This window comes from Juglans regia, chromosome 15, assembly GCF_001411555.2.
Source record: "Juglans regia cultivar Chandler chromosome 15, Walnut 2.0, whole genome shotgun sequence".
In the NCBI taxonomy this organism is placed as follows: Eukaryota; Viridiplantae; Streptophyta; class Magnoliopsida; order Fagales; family Juglandaceae; genus Juglans; species Juglans regia.
In genome coordinates, this window is record NC_049915.1 from 18,114,131 (window position 1) to 18,135,171 (window position 21,041).

The 21,041-nt window shown below is 35.9% G+C and overlaps 3 protein-coding genes across 4 annotated transcripts; 2 read left to right on the top strand and 1 right to left on the bottom strand.

Moving 5' to 3' along the window:
* Positions 1–6,793: 6,793 nt before the first annotated feature.
* Positions 6,794–7,399, bottom strand: LOC108993068. Its single transcript, XM_018967833.1, has one exon. The coding sequence runs from the start codon at positions 7,397–7,399 to the stop codon at positions 6,794–6,796; it is 606 nt and encodes a 201-aa protein (XP_018823378.1).
* A 992-nt stretch (positions 7,400–8,391) lies between these two features.
* On the top strand, positions 8,392–13,279 carry LOC108993026 (homeobox-leucine zipper protein HDG11-like). The gene is made up of 10 exons (XM_018967789.2): positions 8,392–9,458; positions 9,583–9,700; positions 9,795–9,983; positions 10,102–10,566; positions 10,675–10,776; positions 10,873–11,076; positions 11,198–11,381; positions 11,463–11,731; positions 11,830–11,919; positions 12,004–13,279. Exons 1-10 carry the CDS (start codon positions 9,346–9,348, stop codon positions 12,406–12,408), a joined length of 2,139 nt encoding a protein of 712 aa, XP_018823334.1. The 5' UTR covers positions 8,392–9,345; the 3' UTR covers positions 12,409–13,279.
* Positions 13,280–16,927: 3,648 nt separating this feature from the next.
* On the top strand, positions 16,928–20,635 carry LOC108993213 (protein REVEILLE 7-like). Of its 2 annotated transcripts, none has more exons than XM_018968044.2 (7): positions 16,928–17,161; positions 17,321–17,388; positions 18,299–18,430; positions 18,547–18,658; positions 18,748–18,809; positions 18,953–19,363; positions 19,474–20,635. In XM_018968044.2, exons 2-7 carry the CDS (start codon positions 17,377–17,379, stop codon positions 20,134–20,136), a joined length of 1,392 nt encoding a protein of 463 aa, XP_018823589.1. In that variant the 5' UTR covers positions 16,928–17,161; positions 17,321–17,376; the 3' UTR covers positions 20,137–20,635. The 2 variants fall into 2 exon arrangements, with proteins under 2 accessions (XP_018823589.1, XP_018823590.1); XM_018968045.2 differs by having other exon boundaries at positions 18,302–18,430.
* Positions 20,636–21,041: the final 406 nt, after the last annotated feature.

Below are 21,041 nucleotides of genomic sequence, written 5' to 3' on the forward strand. Positions count from 1 at the left end.
TAAGGTGTGAGATAGTGAATAGTGGCTAATGAGAATAATTTTTCTTATCTAGAATGATGAAGCTAAGAAGAAGAAGAAGAAGAAAGGGAAAAAAATTGATCTATCTCATGACAGTTATATATACGTCAAAAGTGATTTCTTACTGTCTATGGATAAATTTGATATAAGTAGTCATGTCATTGGCGAGGAAAATATAGCCAAGATGCATGTGTTCTTTGAATTTTTAGTGAGATTAGATGATCAGAATGTATCTAATTAAGCATGCATGTGTGTTCGGTACCGTACGTATTGCCTCAAATCTTTTGATCATGAAGACGAGGATGCAATATTGGAATGCATGCATGAAATATATAAGATGATCAGTTGCAAATTAGATTCACCTCATGCATGCATTTAATCAATAAACTTTGACATTAAAACAATATTATTAGATCAGTTTGAGAATTATAAAAGCCCAGTTGTTCGTCCGTATAAAATGGTTGAAACTATATAATATTATTTTAAGTTTCAGGAACTACTCCCAAGCCCTAACATTTATTAACCTTGCATTAAAAAAAAAAAAAAAAAACCATTCATAAGAATAAAAATTAAAGACGAGTCTCAAATGCTCTTATATATTATATATTATAATGAGCTCAACGAGGATAGATATCTTCTACCAAACTTGAATATCAATGGCATGTGACTTCGGCACCTACTTAATTTGGGGCATTATATATATATGGCAGAACTGCATGGAGTGATCTCCAAGCAGCTAGCTAGGGCTGTATACTCATAAAAATAGCTAAAACAATCTACCAGCTAGGGATGCTACCTGCATGGAGGGGTTTCATACCCTGCCCCGCTACCGGAGGGTGGGGTAGAAACCGCACTCTGCCCCGCCTCCGCTCAACTTGTTGTTTAAATTTTTTTTTTTTTACTTTAAAAATATTTTTAAACTCAAATTATAATATAATTTAAAGTATAAATTGAAATTTATACATTAAAAAAATATAAAATCATTAGAGTTATATTTTAGATTGTCTTAGCCTCCTAAGCCAACCATTATATAGGAGGTCAATGCAATATAATAGTGATAGTTAAACAATATGAGACTTAACAGTAAAAAAACACTTCTTTAATCAGAAAATAAAAAAGAAATCATTAAAAAAATACTTTCTTAATCATGAAGTAAAAAATTTTATTTTATTTAATGATTAAGAAAATATTTTTTAATAATATTATAATATTTTTTATTTTTTAAAATTATTAAAAATTATATAAAAAATAATTTAAAAAAAAACAGGTAAAAACACTCTGAACCCAGCGGAAGGTTCAGATTTTCCTAAAATAAAATATGGGAGATCAGTTGATAAAAAAAAAATAGGTTTTGCTAGATACGAGTTCGTGCACCATATTACGTACCGATAATTTTTTTTATTTAAAAAAAATTCTAAGAGAAGAAAAAAATCTCATATATCATAAAAATTATTTTTATTTTTAATTCACATCATTTTATTAAACATATTTATTATATATTAATATTAGTGTATAAATTAATACATAAACTTACTTACAATAAGATATTTCCAAAAAAAAATATGGGAGTTCAGAGATCCCAGTTCCCAAAAATTCTGCTCTCATCCCCACACTTTCACTTTGTTAACATCATCATGAGCCCTAAAAAAGCAATATAGAATTCTACTATTACAACAAACAAAAGGACGATCGGACGTTGGCGGAGTAGTACTGACTGCTCCCTGACTGCTCCCTTGAAAGTGGAGTATGATCATCTGATTGATCGCATTGATAGTGAAAAAATTCTTTCATCATTTTCATTTCTTTAGCCAAATAAAAAGATATCCACAGAGAGAGAGTAGATGATCAGGATGCAGAACGAGTCTTTTCGATGTGAAACCAGAAAGAAAAAACAGGAATGATTTTTTCTGCATGTCACACGTCTTTGTATACAGGAATTTGCAGTAAGTTGAGCTCATTTTAATTTATTATTATAATTTTTTTAAATCTTAATATAAAATATAATAAATAATTTAATTTTTTTTAATTTTAAAATAATAATAATAATATTCTAATAATATTTTATCATAATAATAATATTCTATTTATCATCTCAATAGAATATTATCATAATAATAATATTTTATAATAATATTTTAATAATATTTTATCATCTAAATTCAACTTTATTTAAACTTATTCTAAAAGAGATAAAGGGTTTTGGTTAAGTTATCTATATGGAAAGTCATCCTAATTCCTAGGGTATAGAAGTTAGGTTTTCTTAGCCCTAGCTAGCTTTTGGTGCAAGCAGTAAAAGCTAGAATGGCTTATCCTGTTTTAGGGGTCACTTCTCATTTGATCGTGAATTCTGAAATCCCCACCTACGGGCCAGAGCTACCAGGAGGAGGAGAAGAGGACGTAGAACTTCTGAAAACGACGTCCCTGTTAGCGGCTCCTCTGTTCACACTAAACGAAACTCTTCGAAGAAAAATATCTCAAATGATATTTGATTAGAATAATTATTCTATTTTATTATTATTTATTATCTCATATTTTATTTTTTATAAAAAAATATTTTATAAATTTATAAAAATAAATAATAACTAATATATAGCAAAATTGTATTAATATAATACCAAAGTCTGTGCCTTGTTTGCATTACTTTTTAAAATTTTGGGATGCATTTCTTATCTTGTGTTTTACTATAGTAGATAGAAAATCTTTTAAAAATTGCTTGAAATATTTTAATTTATGTTAGATCAGTTTGGATGAAAAGAATTAAAATTTTGTTTAATTATATAATTCTTTTTTTATTTTATTTTTTTGTTTTATTTTTGTATAAATTATTTTGATTTTTTTTGTTTTTTACTTCTCGACTAAATTTAGGCAAATAATCGAATAAAAAGTTAAAATAATAATTTCCATTTTTAGATTAATATATGTTTGATTATTTAAAGTTGATTTTTTTTAAAAAAAAATCTTGAAATTTGGCTAAAACTAAAGAGTAACTCTACATACAACCGTGAAGTGCGTAATCGCCGCGTAATCGTTTTGAAAAAGAGTGGAGTCCATTATTAAAAAATTAATTTTTTTCATGTAAGTCTCATTTTTTATTTTTTTTTTTTCAAAGCGATTACGCGACAGTTACATAATTCACGGTTGTAAGTATATTTTCTCAAAACGAAATTAACATATCCGATATTTCTTGTTGGGTTAGAAACAAAAGAAAATTTGCATGCATATGAAATAATTAGGATTTTATTACTTATAAGTCGATGCATAAATAAATTGCTTATTGTAAGATTTATTATAGTTATAAAAAAATTAATATATTTTTATGTTAGTTAGTGTGGAAAGTCTAGTAGTCTTCATGTTCAGTACAATACGTAAGATATGTCAATAAATAAATAAATTCGTAAATAAACTTTTTCAAACAAGAAATTAATGGGGTAGATTAACTTAATCTTATGAATGTCTTTTATTTAGTGATTTGGATTCAAAAATGAGTTAAGATGGGTTGAAATGGTTTGTGAATAGTAGAATAAAAGTTAAATTATTTATTATATTTTATGTGAAAATTTAAAAAAATTATTTTGGGATTTGAAAAAGTTAAATTATTTATTATATTTTGTGTAAGAATTTAAAAAAATTGTAATGATGAGATAAGATGAGTTAAGGTGAGTTTTAAATACAAACGCGTAATTCTTTTTTTGTTAAAATAAACTTCATTGAAATAGCAACAATACATCAATTGGTATCAAACCATAGTGCATTACGAATAAAAGAATGGATCTGCTCCCACCAAACATTAATATCAACAATGTTCCAAGCATGTCTAGCTAGAGAGTGAGCAACTCCATTCCCAATGCGATTAACATGTTGGACACGAACCTCCTAGAAGCGCCCCATTAGCATCATTAATCATGTTACCGGCACTAGCCATCGATGCCTCTGTGGATTGTAATTCCCGTACCACATTCATGCAGTCACATTCAAGGATTAACTTAGGAATTCCAAGTGGAAGGCATAGTTGTAAGCCTCTCAACACAGCAATGGACTCTATAGTTTCAGCCCCATCAACATCCTCTTCATGTTTACTGGCAACCATCACAATTACCCCACGCATATCCCGTAGAACAACCCCCAACTCCGGCTCTCCTCATATCAGCAAATATCGCACCATCTACATTCAACTTGAGAAAACCATCTGTTGGGGCTTGCCATCTAGAAATCATATAAATCTACCGGGTTGTTGAAACTCTCACTTCATTAAAGATTTTGCATAGGGATAAGGCATGGTCAGCGGCTTGGACTGGTTGTATCAACTTTTCCCCCATCTGCCAGAGGTTTCTCCTGTACCATAAACTCCAGCACAAAATAAAAAATTCATTGAAAGCAACTTCATTACCCTGGCTGTCAACCCTTCTCACCGTATCAATGAAGCTTAAAGATTGTGAAAACTGTTGTGACAATGGAAAAAAGTGGTGCCACATATTAGAAATAGTAGAGCGAGTAATGCATGCTTAATATCTTCCTCATGAGTATGGCAAAAACCACAAATGGACTCCACTTCAACCTTTCTCCGCCTGAGATTAGCAAGGGTTGGTAGTATATCCTGGCAAGCCTTCCATGCAAAATTTTTAACCTTCCTTGAAACTTTCATATGCCATATCTTCCTCCATAAACTTCTATCTTGCATCTGCAGAGATGATTCTCCCCTACAGCCAGCCCACAAATTTTGGATAAGCTTATACATACTCTTAACAGAAAACTTCCCACTCGCCTCCTTATCCCATATCCATCTGTCCAAAACCGGAAGAGAACCCAAACGAATTTTGAAAATCTCCTCAACTATGTTTGGATTAAAGAGAGCTCTAACTGCCTGTACATTCCAAGATCTACTATTTTCATCAATGAGACTATTAATTGTTTGCTCTTCATCAACATAAGACCCATCTCTACTATCCAACTCAGGATGCAAAATTCTAGCACCAAGTAACCAAGGCACCTTCCAAATCTTCACTGCTTCCCCACTACCAACCCGCCATCTGCAACCTTCCAACAGCCAACGCCTAGCTTCATAAATACCCCTTCACGCATAGGAAGGGTTGGGGCCTAGAGAAGCTTGGAAAAGGGAGCAATTTGGGTAGTATTTAGCCTTAAAAATTCTATGTAATAGGGAGTTCTCATTTTGTAACAAAAGCCAACCTTACTTTGCCAAAAGAGACATATTAAAAATGTGTAAATCCTTAAAACCCATCCCACCTCTAAATTTTGAAGCACACAACTTCTTCCATCGCAACCAATGTATTTTCTGTTCATCACTCCTTTGACCCCACCAAAACCTTGCCATCATCATTTCAAGCTCCCGACACAACGTCAATGGTAGTTTAAAACAACTCATAGAATAGGTGGGTATAGATGACGCTACAGCTTTTATTAGGATTTCCCTACCCCCTTGAGAAAGAAGTTTCCCTTTCCAACTCTGCAGATTATTCCACACCTGAGTCTTAATGCTTGCAAAAGCTTGGACTTTTGATCTACCTACAAAATTAGGCAATCCAAGATATCTATCATACGGCTGGAACGTGTGCACACCCCATAACTGCAGCAGCTCACGTTGTTTAACAGCATCCACATTCTTTGAAAACACCATTGTTGTTTTACTCTTATTTATCATTTGCCCGGAAGCCACTTCATATTCATCCAAAAGGCCTTGAATAAAATTGGTTGTAGCAACATCAGCTCGACAGAAAAGAAGACTATCGTCAGCAAAGAGAAGATGAGTAACCATTGGTGCCCCATGACAAACCTTAACTCCAACCAGCTGCCTTCTTAATTCAGCTTCTCTCAATAATGCAATTAACCCTTCAGTGCAGAAGAGGAAAAGGTAAGGGGAGAGTGGATCCCCTTGTCTAATCCCCCTTGTAGGCACAATGGATCCCTGAGCACTCCCGTTAATTAAAACTGAAAAAGTAACAGTTCTAACACATTCCATTATAAGGTTAACAAAACTGGTTGCAAATCCCAATTGAAGCAGAATTTTTTCAAGGAACTCCCATTCAACTCTATCATATGCATTGCTCATGTCTAATTTAATAGACATATACCCTTTCTTCCCCATCCTTTTATTCCTCAAAAAATTCACAAGTTCATAAGCAGTCAACACATTGTCACTAATCAAACGCCCCCCCATAAATGCACACTGAGATTCAGAGATAATAGCAGGTAAAAAACTTTTCATCCTATTCACAATGACCTTCGAAACCAGCTTGTAAATCACGTTACACAAACTTATTGGTCGGTAATCGGAAACAAGCTCACATGTTTTCTTCTTCGGTATCAAGCAAATAAGAGTATGGTTGAGTTTAGAAGGCAACTTACCAGTATGAAGCGAGTCCAAAACAGCAGCTGTAATAGAGTCGCCTATAATGTGCCAATAGGATTGAAAGAACAAAGCAGGCATGCCGTCAGGCCCTGGCGCTTTGGTTGGGTGCATTTGGTCCAAAGCTGCTTTAACTTCCGCTGCTACAAATGGCTTAGTGAGCTCAACATTCATTTCAGCCGTTACCTTTCAATCAACAAGACTCAAAACATGCTCCTGATTCCGTGGGGCAGAAGTAGTAAATAAATTCTTGAAATAGTCAACAATCAGCTTATCCCTTTGTCCATCCTCATACCACAATCCACCATTATCCTTAAGACTCTGAATGACATTCTTCCTCTTCCTGAACGATGCCTTAGAATGAAAATAGCGGGTGTTCTGATCCCCCTCTTTCAACCATTGCACACGAGATCATTGACGCCACATAATCTCTTCTCTTTCAAGCCACATCTGAACTTCCTTTCTAGCCCGACCAAGCCCACCAGTATCTAAATGACTAGAGTGAATAATCTGCAACCTCGCAAGCTCATTACGGGCTTCATTTAATTTCCTTCGAACCTGACCAAAGGAGACTTTGTTCCAGCTAGCCAACTCTTCTCCACAACCCTTAATAAGATGAAGAACCTCCTCCATCCCAAGACTAGTACGCATGTTATTCCAAACTTGGTCAATAATTAGTTCGCATCTCTCCTCACCCACCCACATGGCTTCAAAACGAAAAGGCCGCCTGACAAGTGGCCTAGGCCTACTGTATAAAGAATCAAACACAACAGGCAAATGATCTAAGTATGCCACAGTTCCATTTAAAACCATCGCATGCGGAAATAAGCAACAGAAAGAAGAATTCCCCATATATCTGTCAAGACGCTCCGAAATAGGCCCAGCGCCTTCCCTTCCATTCCACCAAGTAAATTTTGGCTTTCGAAATCCCAAATCACGTAAACTCACAAACAGATAACAACTCCCGAAAAGCCCCAATCTGAGTATCAGAACGTGGTCGTCCACCCCGCTTTTCATGTAAATGTAGAACTTCATTAAAATCTCCCCCTAAGAGCCAAGGAGTTTGTTCAATAGAGTGAAGCGTTCTAATGAGATTCCAAGTAGATACTCTGTTGGAAGCCTCCGGATTGACATATATACCCGTAAAATGCCACTCCCGTAAATCATCCATTTTAACATGGACATCAATATGGTATCTCGAATAGGATTTAAGCTCAATACCCAACTCAGAATTCCACAACAAACTCAAACCACCACTATGCCCAACTGAATCAACAGAAAAACAATTTGTAAAACCCAATCTAAATTTACAAGCTTCCATGCCTCGTGCCACAAGCTTCGTCTCCTGCAAGAACAGCAGGTCGGGTCCTTCCCTTGTGATTAAATCACAAAGAGCTCGAATTTCCTGTGGGTTCCCAAGCCACCGAACCAAACTCAATAGTTAAATCCGATCCGATCTGGTTTACCATTCCATCAGTTTTTTTATTTTTTTTTTACCTCTAGTTGTAATCGATGTAATTAATATAAGGAAAAAAATCAAATCAGCGTTTTTTTCTTTAAAAAAAAAATCAGTTTGGAGGGGCCCGGATTCCTCTATCTTGCAACCCCACGTGCATGAATAAATACAAGAATCCCAAGAGCCGATTAGCCCCACCAAAGTTCAAGCTGATTTGGACAAAAGTAAATCATCTCTTCCTTCCCCAACCCATTCCTCTTTAACTTTACCCCCTCACCTTGTTACATACCTCATGATTAAAGGAGGATCTTCCTTTTTCCAATTTACTAGGTTTTTTTTAAGACCCTTTTTACTTGTGTCATAAGATATATGTTATTAAGATTCTGCCCGCCACTTGAAAGTTCCCTAAGAATCTTGTTCATTACTGCACCTGAGATCATCCTTTGGTCATTCTGAGATGGCTGGATATGGTTCACAGAAGTAGAAATGGCCCCCCCTCTCGCTTGAAATTGTAAAAGCCTAGGTTTGACTTTTGGGCATCCATACTCCATAGTAGTAGAGCCTGTAAAGAACCCCAGACTTGAGTACAGGAATGGAATCGTGAGAAGAGAAAAATAAAGACAGATTCTAATGGTGATGAGCCAAAACATAGGGTTAAAAATGGACACTTTTTGTCATTACAAGATCGAAATCTCGCCCGGGAATGTACACAAAATGGAAACGGTCGCCGGCGACCTTGTCCTAATAAATGCTCCATTGCTGCACACCTGGCCGTGACTGTACCAGATTACCAGTACCACACTACATACTAATGCTAGAGAGAGAGAGAGAGAATCTCGAATAGGGTGAGTTGAGAATTTATAAGGCAAACTCCGTGTTATCAGAGGCAATGCTTTTAAAAGATAGTCAGTTACTGTTTTGATATACACAATATTAGGAGGGTGTGGTGTTTTGAGCACTGGGAGGGGTATGAGGGTGTGGGGGCTTGGCTACCCGGCTGGTCTTGTTTAGTGGGTTGTCTGGTCTGGCCTGGTTCGGTTCGGTCCTCTGGCCTCCCTCACTCAATCCTTAATTACGCCCCAAGATTTCATCTTTGTCTCACCGCCATAACTCTCTCACTCCCCCCAAATCATGCCCATATATATATATATATGCTTTTGCTGCTTTTCCTTTCGGCTGTTTCCCTTTTCATCGTAGGAGAGAGAACGGTTCATTGGTATTTTTTTGTGTGGTGTTTGACTTCATCAGACGATATGCTTTCTGTGTCCACCAAAGTCGTATTTCCTTAAAACACAACCCAAAATTCTAGTCTTCGTATGTTTATTTGTTTGTTTGTTTGCTGTTTTTTTTTTGTATATTTTGTAATGCGGTGGAGAGGGGGTGTAGGCGATTCACCTGCGCAGCATCTTGGCGGATACCATGGGAAGACGGCGAGGGAGTTGTTTTGGTGGTGGTGGTGGTAAGAGAGAGAGCGCGCACGCGCGAGAGAGAGAGAGTAGGGAAGGATATGGAGTACGGCGGTGGAGAAGGCGGAGAAGACCGCGATGCCTCCTCCGACCCTCAGGGGAGGAAGAAGCGATACCATCGTCACACAGCGCACCAGATTCAGAGGCTCGAAGCGTAAGCCCTTGTATTTTTGGCTTTGCATGACGCTTTACGAAACGCTATTTGCGTTTGTTCTTGTAATGATTATGATGGGTTTCTGAATCGTTTTGTTTTCGTCATTCGTTTTGTGGGCATGAAGCATGTTCAAGGAGTGCCCTCACCCGGATGAGAAGCAGAGGTCGCTGTTAAGTCGGGAGTTGGGATTGGCTCCTCGCCAGATCAAATTTTGGTTCCAAAACCGGAGGACCCAGATGAAGGTATTGCTCTCTTTCTCACACACATGCTTCTTCTCACTTTACCAGGTAAAGTTCTTTCTATGAAGTTACTATATATGCTTATTTCATTGATCAGGCCCAACACGAAAGAGCTGATAACTGTGATCTCCGAGCAGAGAACGACAAGATCCGTTGCGAGAACATAGCAATCCGAGAGGCACTCAGAAATGTCATCTGTCCGTCTTGCGGGGGCCCTCCAGTCAACGAAGATTCCTATTTCGATGAGCAAAAACTTCGAATAGAGAATGCCCATTTGAAAGAAGAGGTTACCGATTTCTCAACTTCTTACTTTCTCACTATTTTCATATATACTTGAACTTGAATCTTGCTTTTCATTTGGGCTCATTTAGTTTTGGCATCTTTTTGGTTGGCTTGTCATGCAGCTTGATAGAGTATCTAGCATTGCAGCCAAGTACATTGGGAGGCCAATTTCTCAACTCCCACCAGTGCAGCCAATTCATGTTTCTTCACTTGATTTGTCAATGGGAAGTTTTGAAGGCCAAGGGGTTGGTGGTCCTTCCCTTGATATCGATCTTCTTCCCGGAAGTTCCTCGACAGTACCAAGTTTGCCTTTCCAGCCACGCCTTTCGGACATGGACAGGTCTCTCATGACAGATATTGCTGCTCGTGCCATGGAAGAATTGTTAAGACTTGTGCAGACTAACGAACCCTTGTGGATGAAATCAGCAACTGATGGGAGGGATGTTCTTAATCTTGAAACCTATGAAAGGATTTTTCCAAGGGCTAATACTAACTTAAAAAACCCCCATTCGAGGATCGAGGCAACTAGAGATTCTGGACTTGTGATCATGAATGGTTTAGCATTGGTTGATATGTTTATGGACTCAGTAAGTTCCTTTCTTCGTTTAATTAGTACCCTTAAAACTGCTAATTGGAATTCCCAAATATCTTGAATTTTTACCATATCGAAGTGATGACTGGTTTTGGGTTTGTAGCACAAGTGGGTGGAGCTATTTCCCGCAATAGTCTCACTGGGAAAGACAATTGAAGTAATATCATCTGGAATGTTGGGTAGTCATAGTGGCTCTTTGCAACTGGTAACTAGGAAGTAGTCTCATCAATCTTTTTAATTCGATTTCAGCACTCTTATGCTAGATTTTGAAGATTTTCTCACATTAATGTTGTAATTGCAGATGTACGAAGATTTGCAGGTGCTTTCACCACTAGTATCTACTCGTGAGTTCTATTTCCTCCGTTATTGTCAGCAAATTGAACAAGGGTTGTGGGCAATTGTAGATGTTTCTTATGATTTCCCCCGTGAGAAGCAATTTTCTCCTCAATGTCGCCGGCTTCCCTCCGGATGCTTGATTCAAGGCATGCCTAATGGGTACTCCAAGGTTGTCAGATTAATCAATGTGTTGTTTTCTTTAGTTCTACATTCCAAATGTGTTGTTTTCACTCTCCACAGTAAGCGCTATGATAGTTTTCACTCGGTCTTCCTGGAAAATGCGAAAACAGGTTACTTGGGTGGAGCATGTGGAAATTGAAGACAAAACCCCAACTCATCGGCTTTATAGAGATGTTGTTCACGGTGGGTTGGCATTTGGAGCAGAAAGATGGCTTGCTATTCTTTGCAGGATGTGTGAAAGATTTGCTTGTCTTATGGTGACAGGCACTTCAACTACACGGGATCTTGGGGGAGGTAAGCTTTCACTACATTTTCAATGATGCTTAAATCATCTTCTTTTAAAAAACCTCTTATACATTATCTTCTGTTTTCCAGTGATTCCGTCAACTGATGGTAAGAGAAGCATGATGAAACTTGCCCAAAGAATGGTCAACAATTTCTGTGCAAGCATTAGCACTTCTAACAGCCACCGGTGGACAACTCTTTCTGGGATGAATGAGGATGGAGTTCGAGTGAGTGTCCATAGGAGCACTGATCCTGGCCAACCCAATGGAGTGATTCTCAGTGCGGCTACTACAATTTGGCTTCCAGTTTCACCACAAAATGTCTTCAATTTCTTCAAGGATGAAAGAACCCGAGCCCAGGTACTGATAAAACGTTGGAAACCTGTTAATTTATGGAGTATATCATTTAGTTAAAATGTAGTAATTGTTACATTGCTTCGTTCTATTCATTATTTCAGTGGGATGTTCTCTCCAATGGCAATGGCGTGCAAGAGGTTGCCCATATAGCAAATGGGTCCCATCCAGGGAACTGTATATCTGTGCTTCGAGTAAGTGCTTGAATGGATTTTGTTGAAAGTAATTCAATGCATTCGAGTCTGTTTTTATTACTATGAAATTAAATTCTGGAACAGGCTTTCAACACTAGCCAAAACAACATGTTGATACTTCAAGAGAGCTGCATAGACTCGTCAGGTGCATTAGTGGTGTACTGCCCAGTTGATCTTCCTGCAATAAACATAGCAATGAGCGGCGAAGATCCATCCTACATTCCTCTTCTACCATCAGGGTTCGCCATTTCACCTGACGGCCGTCCCGACCTGCTACCGGCAGACGGCGCATCGACAAGTTCCAGCTCACAACACGGCGGGACCATGATGAGTCGGTTTGGGGGTTCACTGATTACAGTGGCGTTTCAAATACTAGTGAGCAGCCTGCCTTCTGCTAAGCTGAACCTGGAGTCGGTGACTACTGTTAATAACCTTATCGGATCCACTGTCCAGCAAATAAAGGCTGCCTTGAATTGTCCTGGTTCCTGACGAATCTGCTTAATCTGCTCACAACTATTCTTTTTTGGCTCTTACCATCCCTTTAATATACCGACCAGAAAGGTTCAGAGTCTCTTTGTGCTTTTGGGGGGCTTGCATTCATTAATGCTGGAGAAGTATTATGGGTTAGTTGGGATTTTGAATTTGAATGCCCTCGCATCAAAGAGCTGGAGATGATTATTTACTGCTGCTGCTGCTGCTTTTTTGGCTGCCAAGGTTCGTTACACTGCACACCAACTACAAAAATTCAGTTTTTTGGGCAAAGCTTTGATCTTTATTTTTGGTGTTTGTTTATTTATCTCTTGGAAGAGTGCATCGTAAAAAGAGGGAGTCAAGAACGCACCATACTTGCATTTTCCTGCCTGGTTTCTCTCCACTTTGCAACCTTTTTTTTTCATGTTTGCATTCCATTGTGTCCTTCATTCCCCAGTGTTGTACGACACCAGCAAGAAAAAAGTATGGTTCGGGTATTGACTTCTAGTTAAGTTCATGGACTTCTTTCAATCCAAATCATTCTCGTCTTTTTTATCCAGTTCTTGTGTCAAATCTCTATCTCTCTCTCTCTCTTTCTCTCTCTCATAATTGGGTTTTGTGTGTATGGGGGGAAGGAGATGGTTGGAGCGAGAAAAGTTAAGAAGTCGGGTCAGACATTGATGGTCTGGATTGCCTCGTTGCTTCACATCAGTAGTGGGTTCCATCCTGTTTTCTCAGACTGAAAAGTACTCCATTTCAACTTTCAAAAATATCCTATTTTCAAGAAATTTTAAAACTAAACAATTTATTTTTTGGAATGTGCAAGTGTGACATGCTAGCAATCTTATGTTTTATGGGTCTATTATGTTCCAAATAATTATATGGGTGCTTTTGGGTAGTGAGAAGTGTTGAAAATATTTATGAATAGTAGTGAAAAATTAATGAAAAATTAATAATAAAATATTGAATAGTAGTAAAAAGTAGATAAAAAATAATGAATAATAGAAAAATAGGTAAAAAATAATAATAAAATAAAAAATAGTAGTGAGAGTACCCTCACTTGATATGATATGTTAGATTGTAAAATTGTTTATATTATAAAGTAAATTTAATGTATCATATGAAGTCGTGACAGTTATAAATTTATTTTAGTAGGATCTCTTCGTGCTTCTCTTGTTTTTAATATATGGAAAGCAATCATTTTTTCGAGCATATGAAATAAAGATATGGGTCTATGTTTTAGCATATGAAAAATAAAAATACCAACACTTTTTATGCCGAGTGGAGTGGAAGGTTTCCATATGAAATTGAGCTATAAGCTGAAGTAAAGAGAAACCAGCCGAAGCCCATGAATTGGGGTCTTGGGGCCCAAACTTCCTTCAATTTTCAACTAAAATGACGTGATGAAATAAGTTTGGCCCAATTTACTTTAAAAGTAAAGAAACCACTCTGTCATACATACGAGGAGAAGATGCCAACGGAGAGAAGGAAGATCCCTTTAGATTTTATTTTATTTTTATATTATTTTGGTCCAATAAGAATTTTTATATTAAATTATGGCATATGGTGTAGAGGACTTATAATAGTAATATTCCTTTTTTTTTTAATTAAACAGTTGACATTTATAATTTTTACAAACATATTATTAAAAATGGCTATTTATTATATACTCTTAGAAATCTAGTCCAAAGCTTTCTTTAACAATAAAACATTCTTATCTATATTATGCTCCGTTTGGAAGTTGGACTGTTTATCACTTAGTTCAGTCTAATTTTAAGTTGAATTTAACATTCAACTACTTAACTCTCAAATCATTAAACTCATCTCAATTCTAAATCTCTTTACATGTAGGACCCACAATTTCTTTCAACTCAACACTTCTTTACACATGGGATCCATAACTTTTTGGACTGTCTATCACTTAGTTCAGTCTAATTTTAAGTTGAGTCTAACATCCAAACACTCAACTCTCAAATCACTAAATTCATCTCAACTCAAAATTTATTTACACGTAGGACCTACATTGTTTTTTCAACTCAACACTTCTTTACAAATAGAATTCATAATTTTTTTCAACTTTTCATAAATATATTTAAACTTATCTTAAATCTAAACACACCTAAATTTTTCTTAAGTAGGTTCTACAGAATTCACTACTATTCATAAATAATTTAATTCATCTCAACTCAGTTTAACATCTAAACGAGACCTAATATCTAAGGTGTTTGAAAAATAAATTGACCTTTAAGTAAAAAAACTAAGTTGACTTTTTCATCAATATTTCAATATTGTTCATTGACTTATTAATAGGATATTATATCCAATAAATTTTTAAAGCCTAATTTAACAATATTTATTTCATTTCCACTTCACATTAAATGTTTGCCCTTTAAAAGCATTGTAGAAATGAGATTCTCCCACCACATGGGACAATCAAATATATATATATATATATATATATATATAAATTTGAAACTTTTATTATAAAAGAATACTATCTATCATGAGTGGTATTGTTAGGAACATAAATATATAAAGTACATAGTGGTGTAAGATGACGGGTCACTTAAAAAAGGGGTAGGGGAAAAGAGGAACAAAAATAGAGGCCCCAAATGAATCTAAGATGTGGAAGAACAAATACATGGCTGAGAAAAATTCTTAGCATAAATAAAATAAAAACTTTGTTTGGCCGTTGGGAAAATGCATGTGATTCGGTGGTGCACGGGTTTAAGAAGCACCAATAGCAAACCCTGTAATAAATTGGCATTAATAGCAGTAAACAGACAGACAGACTGACTGACTGAGAAAAGGGAACAAGAAAGATAGATAAAGTCAACAACAAATGATTTTTAATAATAAAATGGTAACGATTAGATTTACAATTTTTTTACCACTAATTTTTAATATCTTTAATCATTAAAAATATTTAATTTTATTAATAATCATTTTCTTAACCATTAAATAAAAAAAATTAAAAAGAATAAATAAAGCTATAATTATTTATAATAAAATATAATTAAAATATAAATTTTTAATATTATAATAAATCAAATCAGGAAGTCTTGTACCGTCTCTATATAAAAGTAGACATCATATTAAAAAAATGTAAAAAAAAAAAAAAACTAATTTTTAATAGAAATATATTTTTTTTATAAAGAACTATTTATTTAAAACTTGTAACAACCATTATAGAGAGTGAAGCCCTCTTCCCAGTTCCTACGTGTGGGTGAAGTAAGTGCATTTGAGTTCCCAAACTAACAAACAACCAACCTTTCCCCCAAACCCAGCAGGAATTGTGGATGGCAATTTTTTAAGGTTTTTGGAGTACTGATGGCGATCGTATTCTCGTATGTTAATATAAATATATAAATAAATAATCAGAGTGTCACGCCTCTGTATGTTATGAATATTTAATAATTATTCGAATTTTACTTTCCTACAAATAATAAAAACATATATATTATTTTTATCTATAATAATAATAATAATAACACTTTTATCCATTGGAGAATCTCTCAAAAAGTGGATTTCATTTTTTCCCAATGCGAGTGCGTGGATTTTGTCCATTTTATAATTGTATATAATATTATTTTATTATTTAAATCTATAAATCATTTTATATTTATTTTATTATAACATCATATGTTATAGAAAATTTTAGTTTTTCTTTTAAAAAAAAGTATGGATAGAGAGAGAAAATTTAATGAGAATGAGATTTGTGAGCGACCAAATCGAATTAAGCATTCGTTCCACCAATATATATGTTTCGAGTTTTGTTACTTATCATCTCTACACAATATATATTATATTTTTTATTTTATTATTTTATTATTATTAAATTAATTAAATTCTTCTACTCATAATCCATATACAACATATTTAATAAGAGAAAAAAATAAAAAATATGATATATAAAAATGATGAATAGAATTTTTTCTATACAAGCCAGCCTTTCACAATTAGTTTATAATTGAAAGATCTCAATGTGAAAAAATATTAAAAAAATATATATATTTTTCTTTATGAAATTCATATTTTTACAAAATATTTATACAAAATTTATATATTTAAAATTGATATCTAACATTATTCTTTCATTTATTTATCCATATGCAGTCCATATCGTCCACAAACATTTGCAAATAAATTAATTAATTAAAAGAGAGAAAATATCTTTAAATTATTGTTCTAGCTTTAGTTTTTATTTGGAGGGAGAGAGATAAATACAATATTTATTTTTAAATTGTGTAAGTTTTTATTTTTAATATCACTTTTTTCATCATACTAATTAGTTTGAAATAATTATTTATATCAAATTTGAAATGAAAAAAAAAATTATGATTATAAAATTCATAATAATATTTTTCTAAAAAATAAATATCTGAGAGACGACACGAGAGGACGCCGCGTGTTGAGCGTTCTGAGCCACAAGATTCCACGGCCCCCTTCTGGAATCCACCAAAAAGCATCCGACGTGGCGACCTCTCCTTCTTCGTCCTCCCCTTCTATAAAACACTTGCAAAATTTTCCTCTTTTGAGTCTTATCTCTTCCTATTCCGTATTCCCGATTCATTCATCTGCTCTTCTCCTTCTCATCCTTTCTTGGATTTTAAATCCCCGGCGAAAAAAAAGGGGGGGGATTCGGGAATCCGTTTCCCTTCGTAGCAGAGTGAGCGATCCGTTTTCTCAAGAGGGAAATTCGAGGAATCTGAACTCTTCTGTCCTGGATTCTTCCTTCCTCGGAACATCAGCTTCCCAAGATTTTCCGACGGTAGGTTCTGATTGAGCCAATTGAGAATTTCTGATTTACATTTTTTTGAACTTTTTTTTTTTTTTTAATTTTAAGATTTCTGTTTTGCTGAGAAGAATTGAGGGAAAAGTGGAAGTATCTATTGTTTGTGTGTTTGACCGCTGTAAGTTTTTGTTGCAGCTCTGGGAACTTAGCACTGATTCTGTGTGAGAGAGGCTAGTTCTGATCTTGTGGCAATGACTCTTCAGGTATATATTGCCATTACTTAATTGTCGTGTGCATGTGTTTACGAAACTTATATCGGTCTCTTACTGCTTATCTCATAGAAACAAGGAGAAGGATATGTATCTCGGTTAAAAAGTGGTGTTGAGTGGTAAGAGTCAGCCTTTTTCCATTTGCAAAGGCAGGGAATTGGTGGGGTTCGTTGAAAAGACAAAATGACTGCCTTTTTTTTTTTTTTTTTTTTGCAATTTACTTGTAGAGACTCGAATATATGGAAATGGCATGGGGATTTCCGATCCAAAGTTATTTAGGCTTCAGGCGCAGTGGCATAAAAGCCGTGTACTAAGTGCTCTGGCTGTGCGGAGTAAGCACTAGATTCACTATCCTTTCAATTAGAATAATGAGTAGGCGATCACATTCGTGGAGGATATTAATTAGGATATTTGAGTTCGAACCACAGTACTCTTTTCATTGATTTGAGGATGAATATAAGGATTATAACTATAGATTGAGAAAGGAAAGGTTTCAAATAACAAACCTCCTTTCCGGAGTTTACAGCCATTCCACCCTCCCTCCCCCCTCTCTCTCACTCCCTATCTATTTATATCACCAACATAGGAATGAAAAATTTAGACTTCTTATGCATAGTATGAGTGGAGAACTGCTATTGTCTTCTATTGGAAGCCAATGTTTTCAAACATTGACTATAAGCAGATGCACTTTTGAACAATTGCATGTAAAAGCATGCAGTGACTCTTTTGGGACCTCGAGTTCGCTGTTATGCAGATAGAATACATTGCATAGAAACCAAGAAAAGTGTTCATTTTTAAACACGTAACGTGGTGCTACTAAGTTTTGCAATGAAGAAGAATTATTAAATTGATTCCAATTTTGAAGAGAAGGAAACTTATTACATTACTCTTCACTTGCATTTAGCAGCAGGATGAAGGAAAAACGTCAGATGCCTCTGTAACAGCTGGTAACTACCGCTCTGATGGCTCTGCACAGACTGAAACAGTGGTCCAGAAGGAGGAGATATGTTCATTTGGGGATTACGCTACACCTAAGGTTTTATTCTCTTTGCAACCTTATATTCAGCCTTTCATTCGTTGGGAATAAATTCGCCAAAGGACATATAACTTGTGATTTTAATTATTTTCATCTGTTCTTTCATGTTTGAGCAGGTAAGGAAACCCTACACCATCGTTAAACAAAGAGAAAAATGGACAGAAGAAGAGCATCGGAAGTTTCTTGAAGCCTTGAAGCTGTTTGGTCGTGGTTGGCGTCAAATCGAAGGTAAGCTTGGTGTATGATGATTTGCTTGGAACAGTTCTCATGTCTGTTGGCTGTCCAATCAGATTGAAGTTACTCTTAATTTTATGCAGCACATGTAGGCACCAAAACTGCAGTTCAGATCCGAAGTCATGCTCAAAAATTTTTCTCTAAGGTTAAATGATTATGTTTCAGTGTCTAGTTACTATTGTGATGCACACATTTGATCATAAACTACAGTAGCTCAGCTTTGTTTGTGGGTTTGTCTAATTGGCATCTTTCCTCCGCATTAATTTGTTTTTTGCTTGCTGGTTTCAGGTGGTACGGGCATCCAGTGGTAGCACTGAAAACACCATAGAACCAGTTGAGATACCACCTCCACGGCCAAAGAAGAAACCCTCACATCCTTATCCACGTAAATCAGTTGATTCCCTTAATGGGATATCAGTTACAAATCAATTAGAAAGGTCTCCATCTCCAAATTTATTGGTGGGGGAGAAAGACACCAAATCTCCCACTTCAGTTCTCTCTGCATCTGGGTCAGATTCATTGGGGTCTGCAGTTTCAGAGCAGCTCAATGCTTGTTCTTCCCCTAATTCCTGCACAACTGACATGCACTCAAGTACCACCTCACCTGTTGAGAAGGAGAATGTACACATGACATCCAATTCCACTGTCCAAGAAGAAAAAGATCCTTTTTCATCAACGCCTCAGTGCTTTTTGTCCATGGTACAATGAACTGTTATATTTATCCTTCAACTAAGTCCAAGTTGGATGATTCCTGTTAACCTGTTTGCTGGGCAAAATTCTGACTCTCTCTTCTCGTTATGAATGTACAGAAATTGGAGTTAGCTTCCAAGGATACTCTAGGCAACATGGGAGATGAAGCCACAGGAGCACCCATTACAAGCATCAAACTTTTTGGAAGGACGGTTGTGGTAACAGATTTCCAAAGACCATGTTCTTCAGGGTCAGAGAATAGTGAGTCATTGCCATCTGATGAGAGTCCAGAGAACATTGATACTGAGAGGCTTGTTAATTATAATTGTGAATCATTGCCATGTCGAGCCCCAGATAGACGCATGGAACATCGAAAAGAGAACACCGACTCTGCAGAAGCCAACCATTATGCTTCTCTGCCATGGTGGACTCGGTACCAAGGTCTGCCATTTTATTGCTCTCCCTCATATAACCAAACCTCAGTTCAAGTACCTACAGGTTACTGTGTTGAAGAAGAAACGAACGAGAGGGATATTGGGAAGGAAAAATCTTGTACTGGCTCGAACTCTGCAATAATTAATGAAGTGGAAAATGGAGAGAAGAATTTAGTTGGTGTTGATTCTGAGGCTCAAGAAACTCTTGTTGAGAGAAGGATGATTAGCCCCTGCAACCATAAGAAGGGATTTGTTCCCTACAAAAGATGTCGAGCAGAGAGAGATGCGAACTCATCAATGATGGTTATGGAGGAGAGGGAGGGACAAAGAGCTCGAGTTTGCTCGTAGGGCCCCCAGTGCATATCCATTTGACCTTCACGTAAGGAACTAATGGTAATTCTGCTCACTTTCTCCAGAAGAGCTACCCTTCAAGTCACTCCCTAAAGTGGAAATCTTTAGAAAGTCGAGAACTAATTAATGGTAGCAATGGCATGGTTTTGGCAGAAAGAGTAACGCTAGATGCAAGCTTTTTGAATTGTATCTGTGGCTTTCCGAAACCTCTCCTGCTTGTTTCTTTCGACCTTTCCCTCCTCCACTGCAAGATTCCACTCAGGAACCAAGTTGTAAATGTTTTGAGTAGCATGTTGCTTTGCCGCCATCTTTATATCAGTGTCTGAAAATTCCTTTCAAACATAATGTTGAATGATACTTCATATGTCAAATGAAAAACACTTTTTTTTTTTTTAATTTTATTTTACGGGAACCTCTCTAAGGCAGGGCTTTCGGACCCATTTGTACAGATTAAATTTCAGTTCCGTGCACCTTATTTTCAGAAGTTTTTCATACACGGAATTGAGTAAGTCACTGACTTTTCACTAGGAGATGTGGTTTCAAATGATTGTTTGGTTTCAAATGATTGTTTGCATACATGAGGTATCAAACCTTGGATCTTGAGGAATTACCGAAGTTTTCACCACTTAGGCCAATCCCATAGAGTTGAAAAATACTCCATTTAACTAAACTAGAAAATTTTATATTTTGATTTTCAAAAATTTTATTGAACAAATTGAGATACAAATTTTGCTCGAGCGAAGAGAGGAATTTTTGTTTATATTCTAAGTATGTCTTAAATATGCTACGAGTTGAGGAGAAAAAAAGGCGAAACTATTAAATTATAAAAAAGATATGGTAACTTAAATAAAGGAAGTGTGAACAGGAAAATAATGGAGATTTGGTTTGAATTATTGGTTCTG